The following is an 11,186-nucleotide window of genomic DNA, read 5'->3' on the forward strand; positions in this document are numbered from 1 at the left end:
GTCCATATATTCTTCACTGGAGCATGGTCAAACTCCCAGCGACCAGCCCCCTGAAGAAAACGGAGTCCTTCCGCGCCTGCACCCCTGCCGGAAGCCATCAACCGTGGAGAGCTACACTTCAGCATCCTTCTCACAGAGCTATCTTTGATGGCCAGAAAATGGTATTTTGACTTTTTGTTTCTTTGGGGGTTTTGTTTATTTGGTTCGTTGGTTAGTTGGTTGGTTGGTTGGGGTTTTTTTGTTTGTTGTTTGTTTTCCATACAGGCTTTCTCTGTACAGACCTGACTGTTCTAGAATTCATGCTGTAGATGAAGCTGGCCTCAAACTCACAGAGATCCACCTGCCTCTGTCTCCCAAGTGCTGGGATTAAAAGTGGGCACCAGCACCACAGTCTAGAAAAGGTTTTTTTTTTAAGTAGTATTTTTCTTGTTGACATTGCCAGGCTTACCATTTACTTTAGCCCTTAGCTCTAAAGACTACTGTAGTCTGTGTTCCAAACAGAAGGGACAATAAGATACCCAGCTCACAGAGCACTGACCACAAGGGACCTGACCAGAATGGGCGCGTGGCCTCAGGAATCTTATACTCTCTGCTCGGCTGAATGTCTGCTTCAACAGTGACTTGAAAGAATTAACGTCAAGGTATTTTTCTTAGATATTTTATGTAGGTCTGTGATTTTCTGATCAAAGCAGTCCTAGGAATTAGAGATTAACAACACTAATAAAAAGCACTGGTTGCCATTTCCAGAGTATGAGCGTATTTCACTCCCTAGTATTTTGTGGTTGCTTGTCAAATTTTCATGGTAGCAAGAGATAATAGTCAGTGGGCATTTGTTCTGACGTAGATGGGCAAAGATACTGATATATTATATGTGTATGTGTGTGTGCGTGTGTGTATGTACATCTATGTTGTGTGTTGGGCATATATATGTATGTCCAACTCTTGGTGAGTTTTGAGGCAGTCCAAGTATAACACAAAAGATGACTGAGGCCAAATTTAGAGCAATAGCCACTGTAACATACAGACTAAAGGCATACTGACCACTTCGTTCAGATGATACTGTGTATTTGGTCTTTGACATGGCGTAATCCAAGCCAGAGTCGAAGGTGACTGCGGCGGCTTGAGATGAGCATGCATTGTACCATACGGTGCTTGTGAAAAATTATCCTGAAAAACAAAATGGAATGATAGTACGTGCTCATAGGTGCTACTGTTGTCGAATATTTATTATATCAAATAAAAAGTTAAAATTACCTCCTCATCAGAGTCAACAAGGCTTCCCAAATCAAGTGGCGGGACCCTAAAAGAAATAATCTATACAGCTCATAAACTTTTAAGTGAGTCTGTAATGACAGAAAAATCATTTTCAAATACATTATCTATATGCAAAGTCACAATTAAGCTAATGGTGGGTTGTCTACCACTGCATAGCAGGAAGGGTTGTAGATTTGGATAAATGTTTAGTAACTTCTCAAATTGATTATGAAATACAGTCATTATTTATAAAATAATAAATGAAATATAATAATAAAAGTATACAAATGTATACTTAAATAAATTATATTTGGATCAAGGGTGGTGCTAAGGAGGTGCCTCAGTGACCGAGGCATTTTCCAGGCAGGACAATAGTTCAGCTGCCCTGAACCCACATAAAATCTAGGCAGGTGTGGCAGCTGCTTATCATCAACACTCAGGAGGATGAGAAGGGCTCCCCAAAGTATGAAGCACAGTGCACACCACAAACATGTACAGACACAGAAGAACAAAGGCAATAAGTCCTCAAAATTAATTGTCCTAATGGTTTTCCTGCTCTGCTACTGTAATGCCCTAGGGTATCTCGTGTGCTGCTGAGGTGGAGCATGGAACAGGTTAATAAGATCTGTATCTGTGGGGGCTGGAGAGATGGCTTAGAGGTTAAGAGCATTGCCTGCTCTTCCAAAGGTCCTGAGTTCAATTCCCAGCAACCACATGGTGGCTCACAACCATCTGTAATGGGGTCTGCTGCCCTCTTCTGGCCTGCAGGCATACACACAGACAGAACATTGTATACATAATAAATAAATAAATATTTTTTTTTAAAAAAAGATCTGTATCTGTGTCATGGTATAACTGCACATGTCCCTTTCCAAAAATGCTAAATTGAAGTCAGCCAGCACTTGATTGTTTGCATGGCAATCAGCAAATACTAGAGTCAAGATTTGATTTACTATTTTGTTGACTAAAAGTGGAGGCAGAAAATATTAGTAGTTCAAATAGAATGAAATACACCACATATATAGCTGTCAAGTACTGGGTTTCTGTTGCTGTGACAAAACACCATGGCCACAAAGCAAGTTGGGGAGGAAAGGGTTTATTCAGCTTACACTTCAGCATTGCTGTTCATCACTGAAGGAAGTAAAAACAGGAACTCATATAGGACAGAATCCTGGAGGCAGGAGCTAATGCAGAGGCCATGGAGGGGTGCTGCTTACTGGTTTGCTTCCCATGGCTTGCTCAACTCACGTTCTTATAGAAGCCATGATGGGAAGCCCAGGGATGGCACCATCCACTATAGGCTGGTCCTCCCCCTCTGATCACTAATTGAGAAAATGTCTTACAGCTGAATCTCATGGAGGCAGTTTCTCATCTGAGGCTCCTTCCTCTCTGATGACTGTAGCTTGTGTTAAGTTGACACACAAAACCAGCCAGTACAGTGGCACAAGAGAATGTTCAGCAATATTATTTTAAGCACTCAAAATTGGTTTCACCAAGCAACCACTCACAATATTTTATAACAAATAAAAATATCACCCAACATTTACACTGGAATTGGCTCATCACTACAGCCATAGGCTGGTTATAGATATTCAGAGAAAAACAAACAAAGCATTCTGTGGGTACGAATTGCCTAAATGGATTTTATAATAGTTTACATATTTTATGAGTTGTGAAAATTTCTTGCTATATATAATTTATGTAACAAAAGCGATGACCAACAGCATGCATTTAGTTTTTATAATAAGCGAATAAAATGTATAGTAAATATTTAATAAATTTTCACATCCACTATAAACTTCGATTAGTACACAACTGGAAGACCACTTGCTACAGCCTCTCTGACATGATCCTTTCCACATTATCTATATTGTGTATTCAGTACATAAGCAAAGCTTTTTAACTTAAATGCAACTTGAGTTTCATATCCAGCTGAAGATAAAGGTATCTACCATGTAGAAACAGCTGAAACTATTGACCTTGCTTATTTTTAGTCTACAAAAAGTATTACTATGGTGTAATTCAACCTAGCAAGTTACATGCCATGTAATCTAAACTACATAAAAAATAATTTTACTTTTCAAATGTCTGAAACTATAATATATATATATGACATATTCTAAAAAAAAGAAAACTTTACTAATATCAATTACATTCTCATATTCGTCAACATGACAATTTAAAATACAGATATAGTTACTATTAGGTAACTTTTACTATGCCAATAACAAATGAAAATTTTTCATACATTCTTTAGAGTAAATATACTTACCCTGATTTCTACATGCATCGAAATACCCTATAGAATTCCTAAATTCATACAGTTTTATGATGTTATGTGTCATTTTAAATTAAACTTGAATCTTAAAATGACAAAAGGAAATTTTAAGAAAGAATTCCTTTTTGCAGAAAATTGTGAGAACAGCATTAAATAAGAACAACTGAATATTGTCCATATCCCTACTATCCTCTTAAAAGAGGTTGTTTTTTAAAAAAAAATCTGAAATGGTAATATTCAGGCTTTCTCTATGCAGACTTTTCTGCAGTTCACAATAAAATCTATGCATGTGTAGTTTTTAACTACTCAGAGTATCATAAATATATGCCGGTTCAGCAATAGAAATGGAAAGAAATGCAGCTCACACAGGTAGGCAGGGATTCTGGATTGCCCATGATCTGGAAGTCCATCCTTGCTTTAATTAAAGAGAGAGAGAGAGAATCAGTGTGCATTATACCTTAAAAGATAAGCCATGACTGGATGCATTAAAGACAATTACATTTTTTTCCCTGAAAATGCCATAGAAAATGTGCCTCCCAAGACTCCCCTCGTTGTAATTAAGACATGGAGGAAATCAAGACTAAGACAATGACCACCTTCCCAGCACTGTCAGTTTGAGATGATGGGGCCTCAAACAATGACAAGACAATTGCAGGCAGGAAGACTGTGATAGCCAGAGGACTGGGATGGCTCCTGTTAGGTATATACATGACAGGGAAGCCGTACCCATGAGGCCTCAATGGTGGGGTTGTTTAAACAAGACCAGAAAAACAACATCACCAGTTGGCAGGACGTTGTGGATGGAGGAGAGCTTTCAAGTCCCTACTCCTTGAAAGAGCTACAGGCAATTAATGGCTGTTGAGAGAGAGAGAGTGATCCCTCTTCTCCAGGGAAAAGCCCCTGGTGATTTAACCAATCACAAGTAGTCAGCCCTAAGTACATATACATATGAACAACGCTAAAGGGACTCGGCGGGTTATATTTATAAATTATATACATACATATTATAATAAAGAGTAAGAGGTCATGTAGGAGGAAGTGTGGAGAGCAGGGAAGGAAATGGAAGGAATTGAAGGAGTAGGAAACGATGTAATTATAGTATTCATAAATGAAATTATCAATAAACAAACAGAAATACCAGAGGGAGAAATTGCATTTAGTTGCTCCATAAAACACAGACAGCAGTGTCTTGAGAGTTGAGATGGAGGTTCCTTGCAATACATATCTGGATGCCCTTCCTAAACAACTAACAAAAAAGCATAAGATTTGCTCTGCAAACACTTTCATTTGGATGTAAATACAAAAATAGCAAGTTGGTGACGGCTGCATGAGCCACAGCTCTGTGGCTTGACTCTGTAGCCACCACCGGTGTCATTAACGTCATTAATGTCTTTGCCTTTTTGCCCTTCAGAGTCCTGAACACAGAGAGTGGAGGTGTCAGTCTCATTGAAGCCTTTGTTTTTTGCCTACGGTTCACTGTCTTCTCTGTTTTAGGGAGTCATGGTTTTCCTTTAAATATCTTTCCTAGTTGAATTCAATACTGTTGGAATATGAATCCCATCTGTAGGACGAGAGGTTCCTTAGCTAAGTCTTCATTTCATCGATTGTTGGACCTTTAGTACCCAGGACTATGCTAAGTGGGTTATGAGCACAAAATAAATAAGACTCAAGGGATTCAGTCACTGAAATTCCATCTTAAACAGAGTACAAGGTAGAGAAAGTTTAGTTTATGATCTTTTAGATCTTTTGTATATATGTTACACTATATCTTTTGTGAATACTAATACTTTCAGAGCATTTAATACATAAAATGATTATAGGATGTGTGATTAAGTATGCAGTTTAAAATGATGTACCAATTAACCATAAATCCACTAGCAAGCAATAGGAGCAACACTGTAAAGAAAATGATACTTACTCCTTCCTTTATATTTTCTCCTTTCTCTTACATTTTCTGCTAATATGTAGGGATTTTTTTTAAATAGCAATGATAAAACAATAATCTTAAAATTAAAAAACTTAAAGCGAAATCAGTCTATTTTAAAACAATAATTATCTTCAAATTTGGTGGCCCCAGGTTTCCTAATCTAGGAAACGCTGAGCCTAAATATTTGTGAGTCAAAAGATTCGTGAAAACAGGAGGGAAAGACGGTGGAAGCACTTGAAGGGATCGTTCTATGAGAGGAAAATCCTGGGGCTTACATACTTGTAGTGAATTCTTTCGTTGAGAAAACAGGCGAGGTTGGTTCCTAGACGCAGCCACTCCTTTGACCTCTAAGTCCATTCAAATGTCTGTGTTTCTCATGCAATGTGCTGCTCTTTTTAAGAGATAAGATAAATGCAAAAGAGTCACTCTTATTCGAATTTTAAATAATCCATACACAGTACATGTCCATACAGAGAAGCCGTTGTGTTTAATGGCCATGGCTAATAAAGAATTATTTTGGACTTTATAAACTGAAATCAAGTTTTGGGGATGCAAATACATCATGCTTCATGGAAGCCGGCATGACATGACGTATGCCCAAAGAATTCCTTCTCCTAATCTCTATGCTCCATGACAATGTCCCTTTTATGGCAAAGGGGATATATCAGGTGGGATGAAATTAAAATTTTCAATAGGAAAGTTAATCTGTTGGGCTCACTGGATCCACACAGGTCCTTAGAAGAGGGGTACCGGAGATTCTGGGTGAGGCTGAGAAGGGGGGACAATGGAGTCGCAAGCTTTAGAAGAACACAGATGCTATACAACTGCCACCAAAGATGGAAAAGACAATGAGCACGTTCTAGAATGTACAAGAGACAAGGAACGACGCTTCCCCTGGGACTTCCAAAAGGAACCGGTCCTGCTGGTAGCTAGTTTTAAGCCATTCTAGACAAAATTTGTGCACTGATCTCCAAGATTATAATACAATAAATATATATTTCTTAAAGCCACTCAGTCTGTTGTACAGTTTTAGAGCAAACTTGGAAAATAAATGATCTGCCTGTCTTCTCTATCAAACAAGTTTATGCTTCTGTATACTCATTTCTCAAGCCGTTATGGATTTTGATACTGTCAGGGTAGACTAATGAAAGTATTTCTACCAAACAGAATGATCAGTAAGTATGCAATGATGTAAAAGAACATATTGAGTAAATATACTCAGCTTGTCAATGGGTACAAAATAAAAATCAAATGACTCTATCTGTCCTCGAAATTTTCATCATGACCAGAATAATTGGCATCAAATTGTGTTGTGCTTAAATATGCCTCGAATAAGTCACTCAGGGTCCACCTCCTGAAGTTTGCACCAACCCTGGCTGCAAGGTCACTTTGAGCAGAACTGCCTTCTTTTCTCCTGCAGCTGGTCACTCCCATGCCCTTGAAGGTCACAGAGATCCACACACACATACATAATGTTCTTTTTCACTTTCTTTTCTTATGCCATCCTGGAGGTTATTTTCAGGTTTTGTTTGTTTGTTTGTTTTTAAAGACAGGACGGCAGCGTCCACTTCAGCTAGATAAAATTATAGCACAGTTTTGACTTTTGCTGAACTCCCGTGACTGAAGCTGGAGAATGGGTTTAATCTCTTTCAGTCAGGGTTCATGTTGCGTAAAATAAGTTGACTGTTATCGCCTTCCTTATCCTGGTAGAATGAGGGAAGGTTCAGTAGACAGCAACTCTCGCTGTTATTTCACGCCCAGTGGAATCGAACCCCAATTCTTTTGTGCCTTATCTTTTGTGTTTCCCCCACCCCACTCCAGATCCTTCTCCTCAAAAAAAAATCACTCACCTCAGGCCAGGAATCCTACTCTAAGAGTAAACTGCCGTCCAGAAACAGTACAAATCATCAGATTTGAAAATAATCCTGAAGACACTTCGAATGGTTCTCTTTTCAGGACCCTTTCAAAAGAAGCAACTTTGGATGCTCTAACGCTCTAAGCCAAGCTCCTTTCTTTGGTCATATTACAAAAGTGACTACATTTGTCGGGTAGGTTTGTAGCCCACTGGTTCCGGCACTTGTCTAACACCTCCAAGGCCATGGGTTCAATTCCAGAACAAGTTACTGCATTCCCCATGATAGTCAGCAACTGAAAAGCTGCGGTGGTTTTAATAAGAACTCCTCTCATAGGCTTGCATATTTGAATATTCGGTCCCCAGTTGGTGAACTGTTTAGGAAGAATTAGGAGGTGGACTTGGTAGAGGAGGTATGCCTCTAGGCTGGGCTTTGAAGTTTCAAAAGCCCACACCAGGATGAGCCTGATATAATCTCTCAGCTACTGCTCCAGGGTCACGTCTGCTTGTCTGCTGCCATGCTCCCTGCCACGACGTAACTCACCCTCGGAAACTGCAAGCAAGTCTCAATTAAGTGCTTTCTTTTGTAAGTTGTCTCAGTCACGGCAATAGATCAGTAACTCATAGGTAAGCCAAAGTTAAGATGGAGATGCTGAGCAGCCAATGCATGACTCTCTCTGACACATTGCCAGCCTCCCAACTTCATACCTTAGCAACCATGGTCACTATTCCAAATAACCGTATGACGTTTTAAACCACTAGACTTGGTTTGCAGTTAATAACAAGAGCAAATAAAAAATCGAGACTGCCCTGTTCCTACTGTTCACTGGGCTTCTCCAGTGAGTTTTTAGTGTGGTATCACAACCACAAAGGCTGGTAGTTACTGCCCTTCATATAACATAAATTCTTTAATGAATACTTTTTGAGTCAATAGATAAGTTAATGCATCATAAATGTCCATATCCACTTGGAATATACCCATGTTAAATTCATTTCTCTATATCTAGCGACAACTATCACAATACCAACACACAAGTCTTTCAGGACACAATCCAGTAAGGTGTTTCCAGCACCGAATAGTACAAAGTACTCTTCAGTAAAACTGATTTGAAGCTTATAAAATCGATAACTCCAGAAGATGCCCACTTTATGTCTCAAGACTTAGGGGAAAGTCTAGAAAAGAAGCAAATTCAGTCAATTAGGCTAGAGCTAACTCAGAATGACACCGCATAGAAGTGATTCATTCACAAAAGTGATCCGTCCAAATGCAAGTAAGAGTGTTCAAAGGGAAATGTTGCTATAAGGGGCACACTGGAGTCTGGAGGATTAGCATCTGCCTACTAGCACCCCAATTAGAGAATCAAACAATTTGGACAGAGCTTCAAAAGCTAAAATCGCCCAAGCTTCTGAGTTTTACACTGAGCAAGCTGAGACCCAGAAAGGCACATGTCACTTGGCTTAATCCCATCTAATCTAATTCATACACAAGGAAGAGGGGAAATATTAATAAATACAGTTTAGTACTTAAATTCCATGAGGGACACAGACCCCACCTTGAATCCGTGGTGACAACCCACCCAAGATGTGAGATTGAACACAAAGTTGTTCCTAATTCAATTAAAATCTTCCTTCACAATACCTGGGGTGTGCCAAAAAGGAATCCACCTTCCACCTCATCCAGGACTCAAGGGGACACGGAACAAGCCAAGTTGATGCGACCTAACAATGTTAGCTCTGTAAAGCCCCAATCCGGAATAGAAGGGCTGGAAGGAGTATAAACCAGGGTGATTCCACCAGAACTTCCTTCTGGGAGCTTCCCGTGGGCGGCCCAAGCAGCCAGCAAACAGGGCCAGCGTCTCAGGTTGCTAGGCAACTGGCGCTGGTTTACTAAGCTTCCTCTTTGCCCTTTTCAACTTCCCAGTAATAAAAGAAGCCTCAAAGCTTCTTAGTTTCTGCCTGGCCGCCTCATGCTGTGCCTCCCTTCCTTTCACCCCGCCACTTCCACCCCTCTGCACTCTCAGGCAAACTCACCCCGAAGTCTTAAGAATTTCTGCTTTACCACACTACCTTCCAGGTCTGAGACCCCAGCTCTGCCCTAAACCCTGGACTGGAGTAAGAACACAGGAGGGGACTCATTCAAGCAAGCATCTCCTGCATCAGGAGAGCGCCAAAACCCGGCAAGGATCACGACCCTTGGTGGATTATTCATTCAATGCAATTCCCTTGAACACTGTTTCACAGATGCCCAGTGTCCAGGTTAATATTTGGGGAGAAAACAACATAAAAGCATCCTGAATCCCAGCCTACCACCAACTTTCTAACCCAAATCTTAGCTATTTCTGCACCATGTTTGGGCTGCAGCTACCTGACCATAAAGAAACGAGGTTAGCTGACATATTGATAAAATTCTACTCTGATAGCAGTTGGTGGTATCGTCACCAAATGCAATATCAGAGCTGCAAATCTTATGAGGCTTCAAATTTTTTCATTTTGTTTGGCTTTTGCTGACTGCGATAGCTTTTAAAAGCTAGCTTTCTTCCAAACATAGGTGTCTAAATATGCACATTAAAAACAACTTCAAGTTCCAAACGAGGAGCAAAAGGAGGAAGAAAATGACGAAGGACTGCGAGGGATACTATCACCCACTGATACAAGGGGTCGGATCTAATGAGAGTTTACCAAGGCCAGATGGACCGTGACTGAAAGAGCATGTGATCCAACCAGATTCTCTGAATGTGGTTGGATTTTCTGAATGTGGCTGGCCTGCAGTCTTTCCGAGAAGCCATTGACAATGACACTGGGACTGGTTTCCTCTGCATATACTGGATTTTTGGGATCCAGTCTGTTTGGATGCTCACCTTCCTGGACCTGGAGTGAGGGGGGAGGAACTTGGACTTCCCACAGGGCAGGAGACCCTGACTTCCCTTGGGGACAAAGAGGGAGGAGGAGAGGGAGGGGGGGAGTGGGAGGGCGTTGGGAGGAGGGGCGTAAATGGAAACTTTTTATAATTTAATAAAATTACTAAAAGAAAAAAAAAAAAAAACTTCAGATTAGAACTTCAAATCTATTTTGAAGGCCCAGAACTCTACTCACTGGTGCGATGCAGCCAGCCCGGCATGAATAAGGAGAGTTTTGATCCCCAACACTTGGAAAACCGAAAGGGACAGTTAATCATAGCACTCCGGAAGTGGTGGCAGAAGGCTCCCAAGTCTAAGATCAGTTTCAGCTACATAGTGAGTTGAAGAACAACAGCGTGAGCTACATGAGACCAAAGCAAAAGCAAACACAAAACTTAGAAGGATCCCTCGGTCTCACTACCATTCCCCACTGCTGGGGTGGCAGGCACACATGTATGCAATCTTACCCCCGGGCCATCTCCAGCACCTAGAAAATTTTCATTTGAAGCTCATGTGTTGCTTTCAGTATTTATTTTCATAGCCACTCAGTCTTTCATGTATTGATCATACAGCAGACACACACAATCTGCTAACGTGCGAAGATTAGAAAAGGTAAGATATATGAGCCTATGGATCATTGCCTTATATCACTGACCTAGTCAGGGATGTTTGTTAGGCCCTTTGTGCATGCAAAAGATGAATAAGATACAATTTCTGTGTCCAGAAGGCAAAACTCATACAACCTAATAGTAGCATGCTTGTTTCTTTATCCTGTCAACAAACTTTTACTGAGGGCTCAAAGGACCTGTTTGGGGTACTAAAGAAAAATCAGTGGAGAAAGTAAAGCCACTGTTTAAGGATTAGCAGGTGCTGCAGAAATGAACACACTTTCAATAAGCAATTGTTTCAGTGAAGAAATATGGGTGCCCTCACGTAGGAACTGAAGAAAGATCAGGGCGGACATGAGAAAGCAAAGAG

The 11,186-nt window shown here is 40.4% G+C and overlaps 1 protein-coding gene across 4 annotated transcripts in view; it reads right to left on the minus strand.

The window, feature by feature from the left end:
* The window catches only part of Caps2 (calcyphosine 2), a 46,345-nt gene extending 36,938 nt beyond the window's left edge, over positions 1-9,407 (minus strand). For 2 of the 4 annotated variants that reach the window (XM_085683487.2, XM_085683488.2), the window contains exons 1-4: positions 5,739-5,837; positions 3,898-3,947; positions 1,255-1,300; positions 1,042-1,167 (exon numbers count right to left, since the gene is read on the minus strand). In XM_085683487.2, coding sequence (XP_085539613.2) covers positions 1,042-1,167; positions 1,255-1,300; positions 3,898-3,947; positions 5,739-5,816 — 300 coding nt within the window. In that variant the 5' untranslated portion in view covers positions 5,817-5,837. Of the gene's footprint in view, positions 1-1,041; positions 1,168-1,254; positions 1,301-3,897; positions 3,948-5,738; positions 5,851-8,950; positions 9,290-9,342 lie in introns of those variants that run through there. The other 2 variants (XM_085683486.2, XM_048418752.3) reach the window with 2 other exon arrangements.
* Positions 9,408-11,186: the final 1,779 nt, after the last annotated feature.

Source organism: Myodes glareolus, chromosome 26, assembly GCF_982192425.1.
Source record: "Myodes glareolus chromosome 26, mMyoGla1.1, whole genome shotgun sequence".
In the NCBI taxonomy this organism is placed as follows: domain Eukaryota; kingdom Metazoa; phylum Chordata; class Mammalia; order Rodentia; family Cricetidae; genus Myodes; species Myodes glareolus.